A 27,160-nucleotide genomic window follows, 5' to 3' on the forward strand; every position below is an offset into this window, starting at 1 on the left:
ATATGTATCTATTTCATTTTAAATGCAAAAATATTTGGGAATTTCATGTAACGCGAACAGACCTATTAATGAGCGAGTTCAAGACGGCGAAGCAGTTAGGCATCCTTGCGAATGAACATGATTGGTTCTTACTTGTGGATCCAACCAATCATGTTTAATTGCTCGACAGACCTAGCTGCTTTGTCAAATGCGCTTATTTTAACGCATCGTGTAATGTGTATTGCTAACTTAAGAATGTAACCTAACCTATATTTTGCGTAAAAATGTTATTTAGAAATTAATACGAGAAAAAGAATTTTTATTTTATTTTCTTAAATTAAGCGGAAATAAAAATCACCGTAAGTATCAACCCTTAAATAGAGTAATTTGTTTTCTTTTACTTAAAAATAATTTTTGTTATGTTTAAAAATTCTACAATGAAAAGTTTGTTGTACAATCGAAATTATTCTTTCAATTAAACTCAAAGTCTTATAGTCTCGCTTATTCTTCAACTTATTCAAAATATTATTATGCAATTGCCTTAATCCTTATCTTCCTAAATTAATTTTAATAAAGCCTTAAAAAAATATGTGAACTTTATATGTTTACAGAATGGGACGAAGTCGCACTCCATCGCCAGGAAGACGGAGGGATCGATCTCGAGAACGAGATCGCGACAGAGACCGGCGGAGAAGACGATCGCGAGAAAGAAGACGAAGGTATATTTGAAAGATTTTTTTTTATTAATTTATTACATTCCTTTGACTGTTATAAACATGGAACCTTTTTTTTATAGATCTGTAGAACGGGATAGAGTAAAGTCGAGAGATAGAGACAGGGATCGAGAACGTGAACGAGACAGGCATAGAAGATCATACAGCAGATCCAGATCACGAGAAAGATCCCGTGACAGATCCAAACATAGAGCAAAGCCGAAGCCTTCAACAAATGAACGACCCATTATTACAGGTATCCACATGCTAGTATGTTTATAAAAATAAAGATTTTTTGCATTATAAATTTAAAAAATTGATTTATTAGCTAATAATATCTGGCTTGGCTCAAATAGCTCATTCATTGACTTTAGAAATCTCCAAATATTTTTCGAAGATCAGTTTTGACATGTCGCAAAGTTGTAATAAAAGTTGCAAAATTAAAATTAGAAAGAGAAACGATTAACTGTGCTTTTGTATTACAGAAGCAGATCTTCAAGGCAAAACACCTGAGGAACAAGAGATGATGAGAATAATGGGATTCTGTGATTTCGATACCACTAAAGGCAAAAAAGTAGATGGGAACGACGTGGGTGCGGTTCATGTTATTTTGAAAAGGAAATACAGACAGTACATGAATAGAAAGGGTGGTTTTAACAGGCCTCTGGACTTTGTTGCGTAATTTATCTCTAGTACAATTTTAAGTGACGAGTATATCAAATGATATCATAGATATGACAAAAATATCCGAATGAACTATTACTTACAGAAATTATTACGTAGAATTACTAATTCTACGATTAATATGATAAATTAACGCAAGTTGTTATACTTTAATTTATTACACTTAATACAACATTATAATAGAATATTTGTATTTCATAAACATGTTCTTTGTATACAACTCGTGTTATACTATAATTAGTCTTGTATAAAAAAAACTTATACAGAAGAAGTGTAAAATTAAATTTACTTTATATCTAAATTGAAAGAAAAATATTATATTATTAATCTTAAGATAAGGCACTTATAGTTTTAAGATTCTGACGATCTTCTTGAGCGTTTTGAAGGTGGGAATTCCGATGATTTTGATGACGTGTCATTTTGTCTAGATCGTTTTGAAGATGATGTTTCAGTAAGTGATTCAATAGACACGTTATTTATATCTGCATTAGATGTGTCGTTATTGCGATGAGAATTCTGTGTATCCAGCTGATAAATACAATATGATATAAGTATAACAAAATTATAAAATGCCAAACTTTAAATAATACTTTTTCATATCTCTTTCTTACCATACTTATATTTAGCTTGTCCAGTGCTTCTGCTAACTGCGTGCTTTTTATACGGAAATCGCGTGTTATGCTGTGCTTTATATAAATCTCAAGTGGAACCTAAATAAATATACATATCGCAATTGCCTCTATTCATATAGTATAAATTTATCTCCTTTAAATATATCATTTCCGGATACATTTACTGTAGGGTACTGAAATCTCTTGTAAAAAAATTCCCTGAGAATTTCCAGATTTTCCAAACATTTTCATTCAAAATTTCAGGTAAGATTAGACAATTTTTTAAAATGCAATTTTCAAATAAATTACAGTGCAAACAAATTATCGTAAATTAGTAGAAGATAGGAATTCTCTAAGATTATATCTATCATTTTCTACAATTGGAACTGCGAAACTTATAGGATAAATAAAGATTAACTACAATATAATATCAGTGAGATACTCTATTTTACTAACAATAAGTATTAAGTATTGTATCTTACTGTTACCCTGTTTTTTTTTTAAATACACGAGAAGGTATGTGAATATACGCGAATGTGTACGCCATACTTATTAATCAACATTTTGCACTATCAAGAAAAAAATGAATAGAGAAAAGCCATTTTCAGAAAGAGACAGAATAAATAAAATTCCAAGTTTCCCTGAGTACCAATAAAATTCTATGAAATCTCTGATTTTTAAAAGTAAAAAAGAAATCCCTTGAAAATTCCAGGTTTTCCTGATTTTTCCAAGTAGTAAACATATTTCTGTACATATATCAATTTCTTTTCTTTAAATATATAGTGAATACTTACACCAGTCTTCTTATCAAGCGATAAAATCTCCTTATGAAATTGTTCTATTTCACATATCACACGGGGTATAATTCGAGTCTCTTTCAAAATCTTGTTTCTTTGCAAATGTGAATCAGCTTTCGATGTTTTTGCATTTTGATTTCCCTATATAATAAAAACACGTATTACTATTTCTACATGATGTAAGATAAAATCATAGTTTAGATGAATACCTCAATATAAGTTATTAAATTATAAAATACAGATTTTAATGGTTTTCCAGCTGATTGAATCACTTGAATAAATCTGAAATTATATAAAAAATTTATATTTTGTAAATAAAATATATATAAAATTAATTAAACAGTAATTAAAAATTAATCTATTAACATTTATAAAGTATAGAGACAAACTCTTACTTCACTGACTGAAATGCTGCATTTTGTTTACTGGATTTTCCATAAAAATATTTTGTAAGATTACTAAGTAGGTTGTACACGATTTGTAAATTTTTGAACATAATATCCGTAGATAATCCTGGTTTAACAGCAACATTAGCTATTGTATAAAGTATTTGTATAATGTGCGACAGCTGTCTGCACAAACTGCGTTCTTGTGTTCGTACTTTTTCCTGATCTGTGTTTAGAGATTTTAATATTACAAGAAAATAAGTGCAAATGTTGGTAAATAATATAGATGAAATTATACATACATTCTTCGAGATCTGTGCCAGGCGGACAAACAATATTTTGCTCGGCTTTAAGGCGCACTAACAACCAAGATATATTGTCCAATTTCTCTTTTATTGAGTTATTTATTAAATTATAAAGTTTGTCCGCCGTCTCTTCGTGGATAATTTTGAATTTGTTATTTTCCGGTACTTCAGTCTAAAAATAAATAATAATGAATATATAAAGAGAAATTAATTTTTACATTTATTATGTAACAATAAGATAAATGTTACAATAGAATATATATACACTGCCGACTAAAAGTTTGAAATCACATATAAAATTTACTATATTCCAGTAAAACGCTATTTAAAAAAATACTATCAATTCGTTTTCAAAATACAATTTTTTTCAATTTGAAAGTAAATATGCGTTTTATTTAGTACGGTTGAAAATAGGAAAAAGAAATTTGTTCAATCGAGAAAATGGATTATGAAGTCTTTTTTCAAAAACTAATCTATGGACTATTTCAGAAAATGGATAAGAGACTCTTGTCAAAAAAATAAAAAACTGTAGCTAACTTACTTAAATTAGAAAAAAAAAGATTTAATGTAAGAAAGATTTCGACAAAGAAAGTATCTAATACTCTTTGACGTTTTTTTTATCTTGAAAAAATATTTTCTGTAAAACTTTGAAACATTTTATAATTTTTTATTTCATTATAAAACAATGTGTAAAATAATAAAAATTAAATTATAATAAATTTAGTTTTATTTCACATAATACATTTTTAATTAATAATCTCAAATTTTTGGTCAACAGTACATTACACATTGTATACTTATATCATTATATACCTTATCGACGGTACCTATTTTCTCGCACAATGCGAGAGAGATATCGATTAACAATTCCCCATATTCCTTATGACGTTCTTCTATCAATAACAGAATTTGAAAAATAGTTAAAGAAGCTTGAGGATTCATATCTTCCAATTGTGTGAATTTCATCATCGATTCGAATACCTTGTGTAACAGATTTTTTTAATAGTCTTATATCTTCTATTTTTATTCAATAAAAATAGTTACAAAAAGATACTAACTTCATTGCCATTTGTTTTACAAAAATTTATCTGTTGCGTCAGTTGGTATATAATATCCAATAATATGCCAAGTATCTGTTTAGAATTCTCCTCATGTTTCTCTTTCTCAGTAAAAAACGTCCTGAAACTCGTACGTACAGCAGCAATTATGTTCTCCAATTGTGAGTTAAGATTTTCTGCTTCAGTTGACTTAGCTGTAAGAAGAACTTTTATATTATAAAAGGAACACTACTTTATCCTAATATTTTAAACACTTACGAATAATAACATTAAGAAACTGCGACAATTCGGAAGAGAAGTAGGTGCAAATTAAACAACATAATTCTTTGAAACATTCTAATGCTAATATAGTCCCTTGTTCGTCTGCATCGAGAACATTGTTTAAATCCAGTATAACATGATTATATAATAATCTGCCAGAAAAAAATTTAGAGTCTACAGTAACGGATCATAAAAAATGCCTTAAAAAATGCACGGTGAAATGAGATCTCGCAACAGCGAGATGCTAGGTATCTACATAAAAGAGCACTTACTTTCCAATTTCAAAGTAAGCCTTCATATATTGTTCTTTATGCTTCCGCAAATTGTACTCCATTAATAGTTTAATATTTTGCAAAATTTGCAACAATGTTCGCAGGATGTAATGATAAAAATCATGGTTATCTATTAATATGGTAACTTGGTCCTCAGATGCCCAGGGAACAGATTTCAAATAGAAGAGCGACAGGCTTTTGTGCACAATAAACAAATCTATGATACTGGGTGGTAATTTTATGCTACTTGATCGGCCAGCTTTCTTTATACTTGTATTATTCAGGTCATTTTGTGTCTTTTTATTTTTTCCTTCTCCCTTTTTAACCTTTGGTATGTGCTAGAGAATTGAAAATAATAAAATCATACAATTATAAATAAATTTATATTATTTATAAATATACGCAACATATATTTTCATTACCTTAGTAAATTCAACTAATCTCATATATCCTTTGAACAGATTTTTAATATTTTGCGCGGTATCTGTACAATTTATAGACCAGGCGCCAATTCTAAAGGATATAAGAGCCTCGTAAATTTTAATTGTTAACAGAACTATCTGCAGTTTTTCTTGAGCTTTGATGCTAGTGTTGCTTAAATCAAGCTTGTCATCCTATTAAGATTTTAAAAAATCCAAGATATTATATAATTACAAATAATCTTGAATTTTATTAAGTCTAATTTTCTAAACTCACAAGACTTAGATGTTCTGTATCGAGCCGTGGCATCCGCCTGCATAGAGATTCCAAGATAATAGCCAATTCATCAATAAAAGGTGATTTTATTAGAGCCGATTTGATGTAAATCTTTTGCAGTACAAGTATCAATTCTGCCAGAGGTTCCTGCAGTATAACTTGGTCCCCTTGTTCCGCTGTACATAATTCCAGTTTAACTGGTACCACGACGTTCTCATCCGTCTCAAAAAAAGTTTTGAAGTGTGGTAATAACATTTCTAGTACGTATTCTGCGATCTCGATATTTTTCAATACGGCTTCATATAAACCTAAAAGATAAATTAAATTCAAAATTAGTTACTTTAATCTTTTAGCAATACAAGTAGCATAATTTTTTTTTCTAATCTCGTACCATTATATAAGTGTAATCGAACTTCGCACTCGTGAGTAAAACACCTTTTTAAAATACCCAAAATATCGTAACATAAAGTTCTATTATATCTTGAGGTAAGTCCTCTTACTTGAGTACCTCTCTCTAACGTCACCTACGAAACAATATCATATTGAATGATTAATCATTTTACAGTTACAAAAGTTTAACCGACTGTCTGATGATGTGATTAATAAAACCTGAGTCAAAATGGATGTGGAACTTGTGCCAGTTGACGACGAATTGGCGTACTGACTCGAACTCATCGCGAGGCCACTCATAGAGTGTATTTTCAGATTCCTTAACATTTCCAAAATCCCACTGACCGCCATTTGTCGATTAAAAATACCCTTTCTGTAAAGAGCCTGTCTCAATGTCAAGACCAAATGCTCTCTTATACTGACTGAAACTTGTACCAATGGAAATATCGCGGAAACAATAAAAATGGCAATTTCTCCGGGTATGGATGAGATCTGATCAAAAAGCATTATTATAGATTCTTGATGGTCCAACACTAGAACCGTTAACTTATGGCACATATATGCTAAACAATCTGCAAACAAGCAATAATATTAGTTATCAATAATAATTAAATGAGGAATAATAAGATTTACGATAATTACCTAACTAATAAATACAATAATTAATTGAGAGTATTTTTACAAAAATCCTACCGGTATATTGAGAAATAGATGATCTACTCGCGACTATCTTATCAATCAACATTTGAAATATAGTTGCAACTGTTTCGTGATGCTTTCTCATGATCTTTTGAAGTATCTTTGTACCAATTTGCCATAAAGGATGCACATTCGTTTTTGTTTTATTCTCTACAGCCATAAGAACAAATGCGAGATCTACGAGTCCTTTCAATACTAAGTGACGATCCCTGTTACTGTATAATTAAAGCATTGTATATATTAAAAGATTTGATATTAAAGCATTTATAATACGGGCAATCTATTGCATATTTACCTCGCCTCGATGACATTTACCATCACATTCATTATGCTGCAAGAATCGGGAATTAATTTTCTCAACCATGCACTATGTTTCTGTTTAATGTCATTTTCGTTTCGTTTATTAATAATCGCTCGCAGCATTTCGAAAATCTACGATATTATAGTTAAGTAATATTACAGAATTATATATTGTTATAATATGATACAACTATATTACATTATATAAATATAAAAATATATCATTAATATATATTTTTTTAAATTACAGAATAACTTTAAAAGCATAAAAAAAGTTTAAAGGGTTTAAAATTCGAATTCCATAATTCTTCATAAATGTCTTTAAATTATACATAAAACATTTTTTCAAATAACATTTTTTCTTTTTGAAAACTCTTTAATTTTTAATTACTAAATTACAGATGTAGTAAATCCCAAGAAAGTTCGAAACGTTGAAAATACAGTATTATACCATACGTATGTCTCTTAATGTAAAATTTTATGTATTGATTCAATTCGGCTGATTGAGATATATAGTACTATATTTTTAATGTCTTAAACTTTCTCTTTCTTGAGATTTGCCACATCTGTAATCCAGTAATTAAAAGTTAAAATTTTCAAAAGGAAAAGTAGGTATTAAAATATGCAAAAATTAATAAATTAATATATCATTACCTGATTTTCATCAATAGAAGCAACTGTGAGCAGTACAGAAAGCATAAAAGGTTCTAATACAGTTTCAGGAATGTGTGATATACTTTTAAAATACTTAATGTAGTCTCTTATATGTTGATGATTCAATTCAGCTGATTGAGATATATGATACAATACTGTACTTTCAACGTCTCGAACTTCCTTGGGATTTACTACATCTGTAATTCAGTAATTAAAGATTAAGAGACTCTCTCTCTCTCTCAAAAAAATGTGTCATATTTTTATGAATAATTTAGAAACATCATTCATAAAAAATTATGGGAATTGAACTTAAAATCCTTTAAACATTATGTTTTTAAAGTTACATTCTATAATAAAACTATACATTAATCATGTTTTTATGTTTATAATGTAATATAGTTATATCATTTAACAATATATAATTATATATTATTACTATTATATAAAATTATAATTATACTACATTACACAAATAAATTTAAGATTATATCTTTAGTTTTCTTACCTATAGATTCAAAAGTATCAGTACTTTCAGTTTGCGAAAAGCGTAGTGTGAAATACTTCCGTAAGGCTTCTAAAAGATATTTATTATCCTGATTAGTACATAATCTCAGCGATTGATGCACAAAAGGAGGTACTTCATCAAGAGGTATATCTTGCAGTTTTGTGCAGAATACTGTAATTACCATAGCATGATCCTCCTTTTCCAAAGATATATCTCTAAGTATAATAAAGCCATCAGTTCATTAATTCATATATCTTTTTTATTAGAAACTGCAAGAACGATTACCTGAACATTCTCGCCAACGATGGCATTATCTCCGTATCCCATTCACTGTTGCATAAATTATTAATGATGATAGACTTGTATTTGGAACCAGTAACTTCACCATTCATATAAGTAATATACTTTTCTTCCTCCAACACTTCCAGCAAAACAGGCAATAAGTCTTTCCAACTGAAACATACATGTGTATCTTTTGTTTCTATCATATTAAAGGCATAAGTAATCATATACCTCCTAAATTCGTCGTCATTGTTGCGAATACTAGCAAGACAGAAGTCAACCAATTTGATCAGATGTAGTTTTGGATATTTAGGAAAATCCAACACTATTCGATTTACAATCTCATTCGCATGATTAATTGTAACTTTTGCTTTGCCTAAAGCTTTCAGAGCAGACTCCACTAATTTGACTCTCTTGGCAAATAAATTCTCCGACTCAGAACACACCTGCAGGACCTCGTCCAGTATGTTAGAAATGTCTGCATTGCAAATTTTGTTCGATATTATCCTCGTAAGCTGAAATAAATCATCTTTCTAACACCGTTTCAAACTAATATTCTTAAGAAAAATCTTAACTTAATCTTATATAGAATTGGTATATAGAAAAAAAAATAAAACGTGTATTTTACATTCGTGAACTGCATTCCTTACCTCCTCAGTTGAGGTTTCTCGCACGAATTCTTGCAGCTGTGTTTGATCTTTTTGGGTGATCAAATTATTTAGTTTTTCACTCATCTTAACTTAACAAATTAACATAGCAATGTATAAATAACAGTAATATAAACGTACATTTCTTTTCCTTATATCTGTTTCTATCGATGTTAACTATCAATAAACTGTTATCAATAATTTTCCCGCTCTTACGAACAAGTCAGAACAAGTGTGGACGATGTTACATCCTTGTAACACCCTAGAAATCAGTTCGAGATTTCGGACAAAGAAAGAATTAACGAATCACATTTGAGCAATTTGATCACATGACCAATGCGATTGATCAATTCTTTCTTCATCTCGAACCGATTTCTAGTTAGAATTGTCTTTTTTTTTACTTCGTGGATCTAACAGAAAATGCCAATCAGATGAAAGAGCTCACTGAACGCTCATTGAATGATTACGCATCTGGATGCACCTGATGTCCGGTTATTATAATTTTGACGTAAATCGAACCATGTAAACGTAGTTAAAATTAGGCCTGTTCTTTTTAGTTGAACTTTTGCACCAGTTCATCTTTTTTCTCTTTAGTAGGAAAGAAGAGGAAGAAAAATGAACTGATGCAAAAGTTCAGCTAAAAAAAAACAGGCCTATTAAATAAAACCATTTCCAAATAATCTAAGTAATCGGATAACGTTCAGATCACGTTTAAAGTACCAGTTCTCGTCCGATCACTGAAGTCAAGAAACGTTGAGCACGGTTAGTACTTGGATGGGTGACCGCTTGGGAACACCGTGTGATGTTGTCCTTTACTTTTTATTTTTGCTCCAAATAAAAAGGAAATTCCCAAAAAAAAACCATATTGACAGATACTATATATTAAGGATTAATTAATATAATAATAGCTTTATTTCAAATCGACAATCAGCATATTTTTCTACGCGATTAATTTTTCATTTAATATCTGTATTATTTTATTAATAGATACAATTAATAGATGTATAGATTATGCTTATATATATCGATCAAAATATATGCACTTAACTTGCACTTATATCCTTTTTCATTTATTTGGAATTCTTTTACATACACTATACATTGTTATTTATTGATTGACCCGCATCATACATATATAAAATATTTGTGATCAAGGTTGCACACACACATACAAAAAATTAAAAATTCTATACAATAATTTTATTCATATTATAATAAAAAATAAATCTGTACATAATCCGATATATATGTAGGATTATGTACAAAATTATTTTTTATATATTTTTTATATTTTTAATATTATATATGCATAAAAGTATTAATTTTTTTTTACAATATAAATAATTATTTTTTTTTATTATATAATATAAATAAATTATTATTTTGACAGAGCCAAAGATTAAATTAGGGAGGACTGTGCTTAGAAATTTTGTTTTTAAATAATTCTGCCGTTCGAATTCCGATTAACTTAGAGTTTAATCGAAATTGCCCGATGTTTGGGATCGTCCACGGCATCCACGCGTGTCTGTTGACATACGACAGACAGCGGGAGCGGCGAAGTGCACGTTAACCAACGTTAACCTCGCACGGAAGATGGCGGACGACGATGTGAACGGAGATTCGGATGATGTGCAGCAGGAGAAGTCGCAGAAAAAGGCAGCCAAGTATGACAGCGGTGCAGCGGATCTGGAAAAAGTGACCGATTATGCCGAAGAGAAAGAGATCTCGTCGTCTGATGGATTTTCTTGCGTAAGTACTCTCTTGTTCCGGGTAACCTAGAATTCGGCCCATCCACGCGCGTTTACTCTCGTTGCTCGATTTCAAATGTTAAATTGAAAGTTAACTCGGTTTTCGCATTAAAAAGAATGTCTAACAGGCTCTCAGCATAATTGGTGACCGTCGCGACAAGGAGGCCGCGGAGAAAAAGGCGAAAGAGAAGGAGCTGCTCAAAGTGTCTATTAAGAAGGAGGATGTCGATTTGATCGTGAGTACTTTACCCACGTGTTCAGACCTTAGAAATTTGTATCGATCGAAAGACTTACGGTTGTCTTTCTTTCAGATGAAAGAGATGGAGATCAGTCGGATTTTGGCTGAACAGACTCTCAGGGAACATAGAGGCGATATTGTAGAAGCATTAATTACATTAACTAATTGAAATTGTACAAAAAAGAACTTGTTCCAGAGATCTGGTGTCATATCTCTGAATTTTACTGTAAAATATGCTAAATTACGAAAGTTCCGAGACTTTCGCTTATTTGCTAACACTTGTTATAAAATATCCAAGTAATACTTATATTTTCATTTTCTCATATTTGCCTACTTACTAAATGAATGTGCAGTTCTATAAGTAAATGATAATGGTAATGTATTGTAATAATTATATATGTATACATTATATATATAAATATATAAATATATTTATTTATATGTGTAGCGAGAGTAATTCATTAAAGATAAATATATCCATCTGACACTTTATTATCAAAATTTGAAATACAGAAAGTTATAGCTACTATCAATACAAAGAAATTTCTTCTTGTCTGATACCTGTTGATTACCAATGTTATCAGACATTCATATTGATAAGATTATTATGGATACAAATAACAGGTTTTATAAGGTATATAGGAGCTCAGAAGTACATTCGTGTGCATTGAATGTTGGTTTACCTTAATATGCTCATTATCACAAAACTATTTTCACGTAAATCATTATTGCATCTTTATACTAATATAAATAATATCAACTAAAGATGTGCAATTGATCTAATTATATATGTTAGTGAAAGTGAAATTTAGATAACATATGGTTATCTTATTTGTTTATAAATAGATGTGACATCATGAACTTATTCTTATTTGGATATTTATGCTTTTGTATTACAATAAGTTTGACTAAGAGCTCAGGTATGTGACATTATATTTGAATGTGTATTCATGTAATCAATACAGTTTTTAATTTTCTTATACTTAAATATTTTCATATTTTAATGCAAGTCGTATTAATAAGCGTAAAACACTATTGATTTTATTTACGGTATATACTTTTTATATTATAAAAGATCTATTTTAATAGATATGGATACACATTCCGATATTTCTGAAAGATATATATATAATATTAATAACTGTACACAATGTGATGACCAACAACACTCGTCATGCATCTGCTTTGAATATGTTGGTAAGTTAATATCAAAATTTTTCGCGTGCGATTGCAAGTTAGAATTTTTTAAATTATTTTGTGTGTGTGTGTGTGTGTGTGTGTGTGTGTGTGTGTGTGTGTGTACTTCATCATTAAACGCTAAAAATATATTTTCGTTTAATGGCGTGTAACATTTTATGTATGTATATGTATAAAATACAAATTTTAAGGTGTCATTCAAAATAAAATAAATAATTGTAATATGTATATACATATATTACATATGCATATATATTATGGTTTCTGCACATTGATTTCAACAAATTTTTAGCAAAATTTTCGAAATAATTTCAGTTTAAATTCAGTGATTTTTCACCATTTTTGTTGAAAAATTCACTTTCAGCGAAATTTTTACAAATTTTTTAAAATTTCGCTGAAATATTTTTACTAAATTTTCTGCTAAATTTGTTTATTAGGGTATCTTTCTTTATTACAAATAATTATGCACAAGTAAATTTATTTTGAAACATGTTTATATATATAAACGAATTATTTATATTTCTATCTATTCATAAATTATACTTTTTATTTTATTTTTATTATTTTCTGTTTTATACTGTTAAGAAATATAAAATAGAAGAATTTATTTAACCATGATATTAATATCTCAAATATCTTATTCAAGTAAACGTTAGTGTAAATAATAAATATTATTTGCTTTTTTTTTATTTTATTACGCAAAATAATATTTTTACATTAAATAATATTATTTAATAATATTAATGTTACATTAAATAATATTTTTATAGTCGCAACCTTTAAAAAATGTTTCTATTTTTCTTTCTTTAAAATTTATAGACAATTGTGTAATTTGCTGTTCCAATGTTCCATGCTGTGTCTGCGCAAATTGCGCTACGTGTTGGTACGAAAGAATTAGTTGCTTGCCTAAATTATTTCAATATATTTATTTTTCTCAATAGATTAAGATCTAATTAACAATCAATATTTATTTCAGGCAACAACAATTAACAATAATGACACAGATTGGAATTGCAATGCTGTTTGGATTAGGCATCTTTGGCTTGATCGCATTTTACTGTAAAATGTGCTACAAGTATGAAGATATTCAATACATTTATTTTTCAAATTTTCTCTATTATTCGCTATTGGTGCTCCAAACAAATACGAATATACCAAATTTAATAACATTTCATGACAAATACGTCACTTCCAAATCTTGTTTTTTTTCTCAGAGTCTTATTTCTATAATTTTTAATAATTGAACGATTGTTATTACAATTTTTTCTTTTCTATAAATAATATTATTCGTTAACAAAATGGTAATAAAATTGTAAACTCAACATTAACTGTTGCTAAATGTAGAACTATTTTATTATCACTATTTGTTTCTTACGGAATAAGAAAGATTCTTATTAACAATAATAATGTTATTAAGGATTACAAAATAAAACCTTTAAATTTTACAAAGAGAAATTAGAGAGAGTAATTGTATTTTTACGCGTTCTATTTTCCGACATTTACTCTATCAAAAATTAAAATTTTTTAATTAAATTGATTATAGATTTTTAAAGAGTTATTCTTTCAGTATATACACATTTCACTTATAAGTATTCCCAATTTTCATCGAGATAAAGTAGCAAAGAAGCAAATAATTCAAGACACTTTAAGGGATCTCAAAAATCTAATAAACAACGCTATTTTTTCGGGAATTTTTTAATATAGGCTACATATTTTCATAGGTTTTTGTAAGTTTATTGTACTTATATATTGAACTTCAGCTTCAAAGTTTCTCAAAAAGGTTTCCCAAAATTAGTTTGTTTATTAGACTTGTAATGATCTTTAAATTCATTTCTATTATTTATAGACCGATCCAAACGTCAACGCGAATGCGTAGAAGACATGTCGTGCGCGAGGAAGGTGATTTGACATATTGCAGCACCATCGAAGGTCAGGAGAGACCACCTTCATATAATGAAGCTGTTCATAATACTTCGTCTACCAACATGTATTCCGACAGTGCTCCTCCTCTTTACGCGTCTCCCTATAACAGAGTATAAATTGATATTTTTAATCTACTGATTAGAATATGATAAGAATATGTGTATATTTGCCACAACTTACCACGATATATAGTCATAGATAAACGTTAAAATAATTTTCGAGTGATAAAATTTTTCTGTTTCCAGATGTTCATGTCGGAAGCTCCACCGTCGTATCCAGGAACGCCGAAATTGCAAGAAAAGATTCTCCATCAAAATTCCAACGAGCCTCCTTCCTCGTCCTCCGTTGTTCAGCACATGTAACGATATTCTCACAGACACAAATAATTCATTCACTGCGTGTACATTTGTATGCTATCTGAATAAAACGTAATCTATAGATTTATTAAAAAAAAAAAATAGCTGTCATCATCACTTCAATTTGATAGCAAGATCGTACTAACTATAGATGTTCCAAAATATTTTCTAGATTTTTTTTCTGAATTGTCTAGCCGTATAATATCGCAAACTCGATAATCTTGTAATCTTCGAGAGATCCGAGAGTAATAACGTGGCGAGGTAATGAAAAATTATACTCCATTGTTATATAATGAAAATGTCATTTATTTGATGTGGTGCAATGACTTAAAGTAAAATGGAAAATGAATGTCTGCGTGTATGAGCTGGGTTCAATGAGCGGCGCGCGTAACATTTCTCGCGGATCAACCACTACCGCAACCATTAATTTTTTTTTCACACAAGAACTTCGAATTTTTAAATGCAATGTACAACGGGGGGGAGTGTGTGTGTGTGTGTGTGTGTGTGTGTGTGTGTGTGTGTGTGTGTGTGTGTATATCAGAGAGCGGACGTGCGGTAGTAGCTAGTGGCGGTGGTGATCTCGATCACCGACACGCGCCAGCTTTCATCATGATGAGGTAACACTTGTCTTACTTGTACTTAATAGTTTATCAAATTATATCCAGTCATACGCTCGTATTATTCCTGCTGCGGATTTTCGTACGGAATTGCGCCTACATCTGTATGTGTTTGTGTGTTTCGTTTTTCTATATCTGTTATTTTACGAATTGTTGTTTCGGAATTAGCTTTATATGTCTTCGCATAATTTTTTCCGTTTTTTTTTTCGTCTTTTGTTTTCTCTAGGAAATGACATTCAACGTTATGTGTTTCACAAAAGAAAAATCGCCGCACAGTCCCAAAGATAGATATGAAATTGGAGAATGGTCGCAGATTTTTAAAATATGAATCAGCACGGCCAAAGTATGTTCCTTAAATTGCTACTATACCGCTTTTGTGTCTAATATATACTTTTGTTCCTTCTCTTATTTAAGTCCTATATTATTCTAAGACTCAAATAAAAAGATCGACGTAGAAAAACAGTGGAAAACTTCTTCTAACTATATTTCCATCGGTTCAATCTTTGATCTTTGACGCGATACACAATGTGTCATTCGACAGCACACTACGACGAACGAGCACCTTCTAATCTGCATCAATTTTTCGGCGTTATGTTACATTTAAAGTTAAAGCATAGTGTTTTTCAAGGAACATGAGTTTAGCGCAGTCTGTAAAATTGAAATAAATTATACATATTGATTATTGTACGGTTTTTGTAAAAGTATGGGATCCTCGTAACGTGAGTTTGTTCTGTTCTTATAAAATACACAGCAGATATGTACAGTGTAAAAATCTTAAAATCGATAGTGACGCTAGGTTTGGGACTGTCCGGATAACGACTGTCGCTTATCGTATGTATTTTATATAACAAGTAAATTCACTGGCTGCCAGGATCGTCAAAGGGGAAAGGTTTGGGGAGTCTGTCTCTAGAAAGGATCGATTATACAATTGCAGTAATTACAAGTGGTCTTATCACAGAACATGTATGGCATTAATTGTCATCATTAATGATGTGTGTAAATGGTAATAAGTATTCCACATATTTAAAACTCGGCTTTCGGTAAAGCTAAAAGATCGGAGGATCAGGAAGCCAGTACACGGTACTAAACGATTATTATTTTCGCCTTTGTGGTTGCCCATAATTCAGTTCATTGACTACACGCAATTTTGCAGACCAATCAAATTAACGACATAAAATAAGAAAAGAGCGATTAACACTCGCGCTATAATTGACTAACGTTTCTATTTTACATGATGTTTTTTTTTTAATGTCTTTTTCTTTCTTCAATCTTCTCGTCCATATTTATTATTCAATACGTAATAACATGTCAACTTCGAAATGCGGATCATAACGTCTCTAAAATAATGCAATCCAGCATGTACGGACAAACATCCTCATGATATATTCAACGTAGATCCGATAAATTATGGACAACCCTAAATTTAATAACATAATCATTAATAATAATAATAATAATAATTCGATCCTATCACTTCGCTTACAGTATGCAATACTCCAGAAAACAAGACAAACTGTGCCTATTGAGAGAGGAGGAAGGGGAGGTGGGATCGAGGAAAGGGGGAATAGGATTTATCGTGGCAAAAAGGAAAGGGGGAGAGATGAGTTTCTCTATCTGTAGACAAAAATATACAAAAATACATAGGGCACAGATTGCGTAGCATTAATAGTAATAATAATATAATAATAATTGTGTTTCAGAGAAAGAGATCATAAAAAAAGAACACTAACTAGAATGATTTCTCCGTCTTGGAAGAGTTTGAGACGCGCTAGAACTAAAAAGATCACTACTGTCGGTAAAAACAAACAAAGTATCTAATTCTCTCCATGCTCGACGCGTCGAGCGTACGGGTGCTATGGGATATCCGTTTGATCCATTTTTTTCTCTTCGTGCTTTCTTTCGACAAAGGAACAAAATGTTTAAATCGTCTGGCCGACGTCTATCACAACTTCCTTCGTGCATTGCGCGTTGTTACGGCAATCGTGACGGCGTCACGTGGAAAGAAGCTTCTCGCCTTTCCTTGGTCCTCTCAGGCTATATACTGCGTGTCTTTAACATCTCGCGCGACCATTTGCTTCCGATACATTCGTTCGATAATAACAGAACAAAAGGTTAGTCCATGATGACGATGATAACCCTGATGACACGTTCCAACGTGTCGCCAAGATCGATTGGCATCGGTATTGGCATCGAAGAAAAACGAGCGCAATGCGACTATAATGCTGCCTGCTGCTGCTGTTGTTGTTGCTGTGTTATTGAATCGACTCGCGCTCAGGCCAGCCGAGAAGTATCATTTGTTGATGAAGATGTGTGGATGTGAATGTGGATACGTAGGCTTTTAGACACATCGTTCTTCTCATTGCGCAAAAACGGAACGAGCAGCACGCTGATGATGGTCGCGTCACGTTCTCACTACCGACACTTACTTGAACATAAGAGTCCGAGTATGTGTAGGAGCGCTTTTCTTTAAACTCGCCCTCGATTGACCGAACGGACAAGACGATTCTCTTTCTCCTTCCATCGATCTCGATCGAAACTCCGTCGGTTGATCTTCGCGTCGGTTCTCGTCGTCGATTTTTCTTTTAGACCAGAGAATGGCGCACTAGGAAACATTTATTTAGCACTACTATACTTCATTATATCACTGTACACAAAGGTTCAAGAGGGATGCAAAAGTGGTGGGGGCGATGTGGAGGTTGTGCCCGGGGTCAGCGGTGACTGCTTTCAGCTCTGTTTCACCCGTTTTCTGGGCGGTCCGATCGGTGGGATCTGCTGAGTCGCCAAAGCCCGGAAAGCTTCTGCTATCAGGTGCGGATGAGAATTCACCATGGACTTGAAACCCACGGTATCCATCACGTCCGTCGCGTGTCTGCAACAAAAGCCGTATGGATTAGCGATTACAAGTCCCGCACACACAAGTTCACCCATATAGCCAAAGAATATAATTTTGGTCATTGGGAGAGCAAAATTATCTTTTTAGCCGACGAGCCGACGTAACGTGTTTCGCAAATACATTTCTCTTCTGCGGTAACTTACGTATTAATGAAGTCTATCGCTTGTGCCTTTAATTGATCGGCGCTATGGAGATCGGCAAGTATGAGGATTTCGGCTGCATTGTCAATGGCTAAATTTGTGCAAAGCGCTTCCTCGCACATTACCTTCAGCCTTTCCAACGCGTACTTGTCCGCCGCGGCCAATAGATCGTCCGCCATCTTGTCCAGATTTGTTGCTTTACCAGTGTAAATAAATCGCAACATTTCTCTCAAAACTTCGTGGTCCACATCAGTGATATCGACATGATTTTTCTTTCTCTCCTCCATCTCGTGTTCGAACATTGCCGAAAAGACAGGACTTCGCGCTGCAAATCGTAATTGCAAAATCATTCAAGTTTTTGTCACTAGATAAAACACATGTTATTATTAGTTTACGTTATTACAGTTAAAAAACGGAATAAATAAACCTTTAAGTAATGAGAAAAATACCAATCATGTTAAGCTTCCGATATATATTCGAGTTAATCAATAACGTGTACGTGTACATTAATATTTTTCTGTCTCTAATTGGAAAATATTCTTATCTAGTTGTACATTTAGACATAACGAAATGAAGACGAACTATTTCGGTATCTGAAACCAACCTGCCAGAATTGCTTTGTGTGCTTGGAACTCCCTTCCGCAGACAGTGAGGGTTACGTCGCTAAATTTTTGGTTCTCGAACAGAAGCCCGAGATCGTCGGGCAGCCGGCATTCTGGTACTTTAAACTGTATCGTATTACTCTGCCCAGAGATGTTTACACTGTCCGCCACCACGCTGACCTGTGGAAATAACGAAGTTAGAAGTGCTCGGCTCGGCTGACGATATATGCGCGAGTAATGAGAGCGAATAGTGACAATTGACATACAAAGGTATATACCTCACAGAATATCGTGAGTTTGTCATCCGGTAGCAATCCGTTGGCCTCGTCCAAAAGAAAGTCTCTCCTGATGAACTTTTTGAAACCCCAATCTTTACCCTGAACGAACCTGTAAGCACGCTGGCTCTCTGTAAGAATAAAACAAAAAAAGCCTCGTTCAAGCCGCGTCACTTCAGCCGCGTTATCCGACTTATCGCTACGCGCGGACTGCCAGCGCAGCAAAGCTGAAAGCCGCCGACTTTCGTCGTCGTCAAATCGTAGCGTTTTAATTGCGTGGCAGCGAGCCGACGAAAATCTTTAAAATACCCTGCATTGCATCCGTACGTATACACACGTTGATACATTAATTGCGCACGTAAACGTTTCCTTTTTGCCGACTTACCCATTGCTTTGGTTTCTTCTCTTTTGGCATTAAGAATAGAAAATTTGAACTTTGCTCTGACTTCGGATTTGTTGCACGAAACGAGAAGGAGATACAGCGACAGGTAGTCTTTGCTCTCTTCATCCAGGCCCTTAGGATTCACTCTCAGACACCTAGAAACCAATTAGCGCATCAATTGACACGACCGCTGCCGCCGCGAGAGCGATTCTCGTTTCGTCCCCATACGCGAATTGCATCTCTCGAGAAATTTATTACTTCTCCCCCCAAGATCTTGCGTTCAATTTAAAAGCCGATCGTAGATTGGCGGTCCCAACGAAAAAGACGCGTTTTTTTTTTTCCGAGTATGCGGTACTAGACGCGAATGGAGGAAAATAAAGCCGGGAATGTAATACGGAACAGTTGATGAGAGAGAGAGAGAGAGAGAGAGAGAGAGAGAGAGAGAGAGAGAGAGGCTCGTATTCTCACCGTTCATTTAGGCGCTAAACGCGGCGGTTTGCATTCTAAGACTTCCGACACTGTCTGTTTTTCCACGTGAAGAACGCCGGCTCAAGGCGAGAGACTCGAGATCGGTCAATCATGCACGGGATCGAACAAGCAATTTACAATGTCGAGCGCGCTACTTTACTTTGCAAAATTGCTAAACCCGACGCGAATTGTACGGATCGTAATTATGATTCGCGCCCATTATTCAGACCCCCGTTTAACGCCAAATAAACGTGTCAATAGATGCAAATGTCCCTGCTAACCGCCATCGCGCAATTCAACTACGGAACCCGTGTTCGAACACACGGACACGTTAAATCTCGCTTCGGCTCGTATGCAATGCAAAGAATCTTAAACAATTTTTTTTTTTCTTTTCTTTTTTTCTCTCCTTCTTTTTATTTCCATCCATTCCCGCGTAACTCTCGTTAGAATCATCAGTGGCTCTTACCATTTCAACTTGTCGTTGGCCCCGGCGGAGAACGTGGACGACTTGAGCACCTCTCCCATCTCCTCGCGACAAAAGCTGAAGTTATTTATCGTCCACATGTAGCTGAATTTAACCACCTTCACCTGTGCACATAAAACCTTCAAATGCGATACCACGTCAGAGTCTATCCCGTGGTGGAAACTAGGTTAATCTAACTACGCTAAAATGTATGCCTACACAAAGCACCATGGGCATCCACGTCCACGGGTCATCGTGGGCGTCCACTTTGCATAGTTTTAGACAACAACAACAAAAAATCATCCGTCCCACCGGGTTTCTCTCTCCGAGAGAAACGAACCCTACGTCAAGTATTTGTAAACGGGAAATAGCTCGGAAAGAGTTTCCGAGCACAACTGTGCTGAAAAGAAACGAGCAAATCGGAATAGAGCGGTCGACCTTCCCGAATTTTGTACATCCCGATTTTCAGCTCTCTATAGAGGTGTCCCGAAAAAAAATCTGGCGTCTCGATTTATTATATAACGTAAATTAATCTAAAATTTGTTAGTACACGAAAAAAAAAATTAGTGCCCGATTTCTGATTTTACTCCTCATCTTTCTCTAATTCTTAGAAAAAGATGAAGAGTTGGATCGAGATTGAAGTTAATCTATATTAATAGAAACGTAAGAGGATCTCTTTCACAAAGCTAACCAATGATTAACTTACAATAATAGGTTATCGTTTGGTTATATTAATAAATAAGTATTTTACATATCTAGTTGTATAATTAGTTTGATTAATATTACAAAGGGCTTTTGTAATTCAATAAAGAATCCCGTTTTTATTATGTCCCGATATTTTAAGATTGATATCCCGTAACTGGCTGATCAAGAGTTGGCTAAATCGGGAATCTCTTACAACAAAAATAAATAATTCTCTCCTAACGCGAGCCAGGAGGTCTCTTCAAAAATTCAGCCGGCTTCTCTCCGTACTTGAATTGGCTAAACCATCCAAGCGGTTGAAACTCTTAGCTTAGAAGTGACGACACGGTGATTATGAATTATCAGCTTAACACAGTAAACGGTGATTAAATCATGCTGCGGCTATCTGACTGTGTTTACGAGTCGCTTCGCGTACATTCAATTAGTATTCCTCCTTTATCTGCGTAAGAAATAAATTGTCATTGTTGCGAGTCGAACGTGTCTATTTGAATCTACGTTCATCGCTACGGGATCGCTCGAGAGAAACGTTCATCATGTACATTTGTTCGTTTATATGTTAATGCCGAGTCCATGAAAAGCTCTCAGCAGAACAAAGTTCTCTCGACCACGGCCGAAATCGGCCTTGAAGGAGAAGTACTACAAGTTACCAGCATACGGTAGTGCAAAGGGGGACAAAGCGGAGTCGGGGAGCGGCGTGGAGATCCAGGGTCGAATCGAATGATCCTCGGCCTGCTTGCGCAATTCCCTTAAAGAATACACAAATGACTTTAACGGTAGAGGCGTGACTTTTGTTATTTCGAAGGACGAAGCATTTTTCTTTCCGCCTACCTTTGTCGGTTTAACGGTTCCAACGCACCTTTTTCTCTTTTTCCCCCCCCCCCTCTCTTTCTCGCCGCGGGACTTCACATTAATATGCATCGAAATCGCGGATTGGAAATAATCGGTTCAGAAATATTTCTTCCCACATCACGACGAAACGTTAAATAAAAGAAATGTCGCCCGTGAAGTGTCCGAGGCCTTCCTCGTGGACATTGTTTAGCTCGGCTTAAATACACAATTGAATATCAAATTAACGAGTAGATCGAGAGAGAGAGAGAGAGAGAGAGAGAGAGAGAGAGAGAGAACGGTTAATCGCGAAGAAAAGAGAAGACAAGGAAGGAAGACATGAGAAGGTCGAGACCTCCAGAAGAAGTCAAAGATCTCTGACGTCAGCGTCGTGCGTTACGACCTTGGCAAACGAGCGGTTAGCCGGCGGCCAAATCTATTCGTCTAATATTTCCTAATGACGAACATTACTTAGGGTTCTCATCGGGTCATCTACCGTGATTACGAATACTCTTGTTCGAGAGAAACAGTGCTAGCGGAAGCTACACCTAGTTGATGAGCGATCGGCGATATTTCTACCTAAGGATGAGATTCTGAACGACCGATTAAAGTGTAGAAAGGAAAGTGTAAACTAGGAAAGGGAAAAAGAATATTTTATACAAAAAGTAATAGGAGGAGGGGATCAATTAAAATCAGACGCGTGTGAACATCCATGATGATCGTCGAGAGATAAAACATATCTGAGAATTTAATCGTCACATCTGAACAACATTCTTTATGACTTTTGTTATGTTGAAATTGAGGCGATTGAAGAAACTCATGACAAGAATTATGTATTAAAATTATGAGTGCGACACAAGTGTCGTTATCTTTGTTATTCATTGAATGTCAAAAAAAGACAGAATAGTGGAAAGCACTTTATTATCTCGGATTTCAAAAAAATGCAAGCGAAAGAGATTTGTAAGCCAATCGCAAGAGGAATCCGATAGATAAGTTCTATCGAAAGAACTTTTCAATCTCGGAAGAATACGACATCGCTGACTAGAAATTCATAATTGAATTTCAATCTTCCCCGCTCTGAAATACATCGAAGAAGTTCTGAAAAGAGATCCTTATTTCACTCCTGTATTGTGGATTCATTGCAAAAACTAAAATCCCGATATATAAGAAAATCTGCGTATTTTACAGAACGGTTTTACATACCGATAGTTTACTTACTATTAAAAATAATATTGAGTTTTTCGTTTCGTTATAAAAAAATGAACAAGTTTTTCTGTCAACCGCGAGACATCTTCCTTCCGCTAAAACCGCGCATGTAATCTCAAATTCGTGGATACTAGAATGATACTTGTGTATTTTAATAAAACGTGGGCAAAAGAAATATGTACGTTTATGTTAATTAAAACTCGGAGCTTCCAATCATCGTAGCGATTACAGAACCAATTCCAATTGAAATCACGAGTTTCTATCTGTTCGAATTTCTCCATCTCGAAAGACAATATCACTGGTTAGAAATTCATAATTGAATTTCAATCTCTTTTCCTTCTATAACGTATCGAGGATATTATATGGATAATTTATCTTCTATCGTATTAACATTGATTTTTATTATTATTATGTAAAAAGATGAGCTGGCTCATTGCTTGTTGGGAACGTCACTCTTCCACGATAAAGCAAAAGCAAAAAATATCAAAACCATCTCTAATTCAGATTTCAGATCTAGACGACAATGAAATATTTCAGAAAATACTGTCGACAAACACATAGATTCAAAGATACCAGAAGGTTTGCGGGTTATTGCCGTGTCCATCCATTACTAATGCCAACGTTTCGTGAACCTTCTGGTATCTTTAAAGATGATACCCGTGAAAGCCTAAAAAAGCACTCTATTATACGTCAGAATTACAATTTTTGCAATGCGTCATAATAGAAGAAGCAGAATGAGGACCTTTTTTCAGAACTTAGGCATAGTTTGTTACCTATAGAAAAACTGTAGAAAAACTGTAGAAAAACTGTATAACGTACATAGAAACGTGTGAGACAGAACTATCGATAAAGTTGATAAAAATCGATAAAGAATATTGAAACATCTTTATGGAATTATCTTGGAGTGGAAAGTTGTTATTTTGAAATTCCGTTTAAGACGAGAGAGGTAGATTCTCAGAGGAGAATTTAATCGTTTTCGAAACGAGACGAGCGTCGCTCATGGCGTCAAGGACTTCCTATTTCCTGTGGTTAGGAATGAGTTTCCCCGATCGTGGACAATATCGAGCGTTCTATTCACGATCGCCGGACAGGCCGGGTTCGATGATCTCCACCACGGCGTGACCTTCGCGCATCGGAAGCTTAAGGTCGACATTCGCATCGCCGAGAAGCAGGAAGGAGGCGGCTATCTCTCCCGCGAGAGTTCAACGCACGCTCGTACTGTAATCTCCTCAGGGGCCGGTTACTTACGGCTTACGACGATTCGCTCGCATGGCAGGTAACGAAACGTAGGCACGAGAGAGCCAGCCGTGCGATGCCTCGTTATAGCGTCAAGGACTAGAGAGGTGCTTTCAAGACGATCCGAGCTTTTAAGCAAATGCGAATACGCAAAGGTGCGTTCGCGTGTCACGATCTTTTCGACTGACGGCTACTGAAAATTTCCTCGAATGGATTGCGGAAGGCAGCCGGGGACATTTCTTAGAGAGACCTATACAGGGTGTTAGTTAAGTGCGTTGACATACTCAACAGAGCGATTCTTTGGTTTATTTCAAGTAAAAAAAGTCCATGTCCAAACGTGTGCCCTAAACGGCTTAGTTTCCGAAATACAGGTGAATGTTCGCAAATGTTTGACGAAACGGTAAATTGCGTTGGAGATATCTTCCTGAATATGCCTTGCTTCATGTGAGTTACCATTCGCACCACCGTAGACAAAGTGAAAGTCAAAGCCTCCTAGATCACCAGATTTAAATCCTTTGAATTGTTTCTTTTGGGGGCATCTGAAATCATTGGTTTGTACCATCCCAATTGAGAATGAGAATGATTTGAGGAATCGAATAGTTGCTTCATGCGGAGCAATACGTAACATCTGGTATCTTTGAGAAGAAGACTCGGTGGATGTATCATGGCGCAAAGTGGACATTTTCAACAATTCATCTAATTGTTTTATTTCATCGGAAGAACTGAAGCCTGTTTTTCTGTTTTTGACTAGTTCAAGCTGTATTTCTTTCAAATAAACAGATTATTGCTACACGTTTAAATTTTTTTATTTCGGAAACTAAGTTTAGGACACATGTTTATATGGACTTTTTTTTGCTTGAAATGAACCAAAGAATCGCTCTGTTGAGTATGGCAACGTACTTAACGTTATTGCAAAAACTCCCTATTATCTCATAAAATTTTACTTTAAAGCAGACCGTTACATCTATATCGACGTAAATCAGTCCAACATAAATTAATTCGATGCAATTATTAATTTGAAATAATCACGGCAAAGTTTCGAAATATTTTATTTATTTTTTACAAATTAAAATTTATCTATCAAAATTCATAATCAAAATATCGACTGTGCCTTCAAAGATTTATAATTTGCTCGACGGAGAATTAAAAATCTCAAATTATTTTAAATTTGCTAAGGAAGATATTACTCTTGCGATTCGGTGAATTTGTAAGGAAGTCGAGGCCTTTTTGAAAAAATTCATTGTTACGATCAATCCCTGGCTCGTTTACCGGCAGAATTAATCACGTTACGCACGACGAAGCGAGTTTCGAGCGACCATTTTCTCAAGTTAATTTTGTTTCTCCGACGTAATCTTACCGGTGTTGGTAACGTGCCAAGAGCTAGAGCTTCTTCAGTGAATAACAACGTCGGACGCGCGTATCGTCTTTTTCCTACGACTCTAACCGATAGACGTGACGATGAAACCAATAATATAACTGTGACTCATGTAAGAAGTTATCGATGCGACAGGAAAAGGAAGAGAGTGTCGAGAGTCCGCTATCTACTGGTTTATAATGCCTGAAGCATACTTTAGTAAAATCTTTACATGTGTTTGTATATGAAAAAGATTAATTCTTTTTATGCACGACAATCAATTGTATCTTTAAAACTGCTAGATTAATTTCAATAAACACTCTGGAATTCCTTCAGGAACATGTAAGGGATCGATAAGAAAAAAAGATAGAGATAGGCTCGTTTCTGCTTCGTTTTGAAGAAAATCGCAAAAAAGACAAAACGTAGTATTCAGTTTTGTACTTTCACGTTATTTACTCACATTGTATTTATTCACTTGCTTAATGTAGATATTGTTCAAAATGTTGACCTCTTGTCGCAGAAGCAATACACAAAAATCATATCAGCATATTTAACGTTAGAATATGTACGCAATATATTGTGACAGGAGTAACTCATTCGATGACTTTTGACGAGTAACTGACGAATTTACAAGAGAAAGGCAAAAATGTAAATAAACGAAAAAGAAAAATGGAATTATTATTATTCAGAGACAATGCGAAAACGAAGGAACTACATTCTGTCTTTTTTGGAATTCTCTCCAAAAATGAGCTCTACACAATTTTTTTTTTCTTAGTTTCTCGATCCCCTACACGCTTCCGAAGTTTTCACATTTAAATTCCAAACACCCTGTATATAAAATTTAAACATATATATAAAGATTTTTACTCAAGCATGTGCACATACAGGATATCCCGAATTTAAATGGCCAAACTTCAGGAGCGTGTAGGGCAGACCTGTCCAATTTGAGCTCCGGAGCCAAAACGCAAAGCTATTTGCGACGTAAAAAATTCAATGTGAAAATTTTAGAAACTATAAAGTCGATAAGCGTTACTTAGATGCGTATATCATAACACTTTACAGTCCCCAAAATCTTATCCGCATTGAATTTTTTTTACGTCAACAGCTTTGCATTTTGAGCTCCGGAGCTCAAATTGGACCGGGTCTGGTGTAGGAAATCGATGGTGTAGGAAACTAAGAAAAAGTCCTTTAGAGATATAAAAGAATTGCAGATAAATGAGAAAAGATATAAGGTACCTAATATCTTTTGCCAAACTGTGTGTGTGTGTGTGTGTGTGTGTGTGTGTGTGTGTGTGT

At 34.0% G+C, this 27,160-nt stretch overlaps 5 protein-coding genes across 12 annotated transcripts in view; 3 read left to right on the forward strand and 2 right to left on the reverse strand.

The window, feature by feature from the left end:
- The first annotated feature begins 225 nt into the window (after window positions 1-225).
- Window positions 226-1,443, forward strand: LOC108754206 (U4/U6.U5 small nuclear ribonucleoprotein 27 kDa protein). Its single transcript, XM_018496356.1, has 4 exons — window positions 226-338; window positions 591-698; window positions 776-948; window positions 1,178-1,443. The coding sequence occupies exons 2-4, from the start codon at window positions 592-594 to the stop codon at window positions 1,372-1,374; spliced, it is 477 nt and encodes a 158-aa protein (XP_018351858.1). The 5' UTR covers window positions 226-338; window position 591; the 3' UTR covers window positions 1,375-1,443.
- A 136-nt stretch (window positions 1,444-1,579) lies between these two features.
- Window positions 1,580-9,467, reverse strand: LOC108754209 (Fanconi anemia group I protein). The gene is made up of 21 exons (XM_018496359.1): window positions 9,243-9,467; window positions 8,824-9,107; window positions 8,596-8,763; window positions 8,311-8,525; window positions 7,806-8,002; window positions 7,147-7,283; window positions 6,846-7,066; window positions 6,372-6,724; window positions 6,154-6,286; window positions 5,763-6,070; window positions 5,489-5,680; window positions 5,067-5,404; window positions 4,792-4,946; window positions 4,534-4,727; window positions 4,289-4,456; window positions 3,473-3,647; window positions 3,180-3,396; window positions 2,994-3,066; window positions 2,782-2,925; window positions 1,988-2,086; window positions 1,580-1,904 (listed from the first exon to the last, which is right to left on the reverse strand). Exons 1-21 carry the CDS (start codon window positions 9,324-9,326, stop codon window positions 1,728-1,730), a joined length of 4,032 nt encoding a protein of 1,343 aa, XP_018351861.1. The 5' UTR covers window positions 9,327-9,467; the 3' UTR covers window positions 1,580-1,727.
- Window positions 9,468-10,778: 1,311 nt separating this feature from the next.
- On the forward strand, window positions 10,779-11,549 carry LOC108754208 (huntingtin-interacting protein K). Its single transcript, XM_018496358.1, has 3 exons — window positions 10,779-10,988; window positions 11,116-11,223; window positions 11,299-11,549. The coding sequence occupies exons 1-3, from the start codon at window positions 10,833-10,835 to the stop codon at window positions 11,392-11,394; spliced, it is 360 nt and encodes a 119-aa protein (XP_018351860.1). The 5' UTR covers window positions 10,779-10,832; the 3' UTR covers window positions 11,395-11,549.
- Window positions 11,550-12,027: 478 nt separating this feature from the next.
- Window positions 12,028-14,767, forward strand: LOC108754204. Its single transcript, XM_018496354.1, has 6 exons — window positions 12,028-12,145; window positions 12,315-12,422; window positions 13,242-13,305; window positions 13,399-13,497; window positions 14,269-14,455; window positions 14,591-14,767. The coding sequence occupies exons 1-6, from the start codon at window positions 12,082-12,084 to the stop codon at window positions 14,705-14,707; spliced, it is 639 nt and encodes a 212-aa protein (XP_018351856.1). The 5' UTR covers window positions 12,028-12,081; the 3' UTR covers window positions 14,708-14,767.
- A 222-nt stretch (window positions 14,768-14,989) lies between these two features.
- The window catches only part of LOC108754192 (protein roadkill), a 113,597-nt gene continuing 101,426 nt past the window's right edge, over window positions 14,990-27,160 (reverse strand). For 7 of the 8 annotated variants that reach the window (XM_018496330.1, XM_018496327.1, XM_018496328.1 and 4 more), the window contains 6 exons: window positions 20,545-20,666; window positions 19,614-19,765; window positions 19,220-19,359; window positions 18,956-19,133; window positions 18,355-18,676; window positions 14,990-18,187 (listed from right to left, as the gene is read on the reverse strand). In XM_018496330.1, coding sequence (XP_018351832.1) covers window positions 18,043-18,187; window positions 18,355-18,676; window positions 18,956-19,133; window positions 19,220-19,359; window positions 19,614-19,765; window positions 20,545-20,666 — 1,059 coding nt within the window. In that variant the 3' untranslated portion in view covers window positions 14,990-18,042. The remainder of the gene's footprint in view (window positions 18,188-18,354; window positions 18,677-18,955; window positions 19,134-19,219; window positions 19,360-19,613; window positions 19,766-20,544; window positions 20,667-27,160) is intronic. The other variant, XM_018496324.1, reaches the window with a different exon arrangement.

Source organism: Trachymyrmex septentrionalis, unplaced genomic scaffold (genome assembly GCF_001594115.1).
Source record: "Trachymyrmex septentrionalis isolate Tsep2-gDNA-1 unplaced genomic scaffold, Tsep1.0 scaffold78, whole genome shotgun sequence".
NCBI classification, from domain to species: domain Eukaryota; kingdom Metazoa; phylum Arthropoda; class Insecta; order Hymenoptera; family Formicidae; genus Trachymyrmex; species Trachymyrmex septentrionalis.

Bases quoted from the DNA above. Each gene is read 5' to 3' on its own strand.
- LOC108754206 (XM_018496356.1), top strand. From the start codon at position 592: ATGGGACGAAGTCGCACTCCATCGCCAGGAAGACGGAGGGATCGATCT. The intron at 699-775 runs GTATATTTGAAA...TTTTTTTTATAG, and splicing joins TCGCGAGAAAGAAGACGAAG to ATCTGTAGAACGGGATAGAG. The intron at 949-1,177 runs GTATCCACATGC...TTTGTATTACAG, and splicing joins TGAACGACCCATTATTACAG to AAGCAGATCTTCAAGGCAAA.
- LOC108754209 (XM_018496359.1), bottom strand. From the start codon at position 9,326: ATGAGTGAAAAACTAAATAATTTGATCACCCAAAAAGATCAAACACAG. The intron at 5,681-5,762 runs GTGAGTTTAGAA...AAATCTTAATAG, and splicing joins ATACAGAACATCTAAGTCTT to GATGACAAGCTTGATTTAAG. The intron at 2,087-2,781 runs GTAAGTATTCAC...ATATTTATTTAG, and splicing joins CGCTTGATAAGAAGACTGGT to GTTCCACTTGAGATTTATAT.
- LOC108754208 (XM_018496358.1), top strand. From the start codon at position 10,833: ATGGCGGACGACGATGTGAACGGAGATTCGGATGATGTGCAGCAGGAG. The intron at 10,989-11,115 runs GTAAGTACTCTC...AATGTCTAACAG, and splicing joins CGTCTGATGGATTTTCTTGC to GCTCTCAGCATAATTGGTGA. The intron at 11,224-11,298 runs GTGAGTACTTTA...TCTTTCTTTCAG, and splicing joins AGGAGGATGTCGATTTGATC to ATGAAAGAGATGGAGATCAG.
- LOC108754204 (XM_018496354.1), top strand. From the start codon at position 12,082: ATGAACTTATTCTTATTTGGATATTTATGCTTTTGTATTACAATAAGT. The intron at 12,146-12,314 runs GTATGTGACATT...CTATTTTAATAG, and splicing joins AAGTTTGACTAAGAGCTCAG to ATATGGATACACATTCCGAT. The intron at 13,498-14,268 runs GTATGAAGATAT...TATTATTTATAG, and splicing joins TACTGTAAAATGTGCTACAA to ACCGATCCAAACGTCAACGC.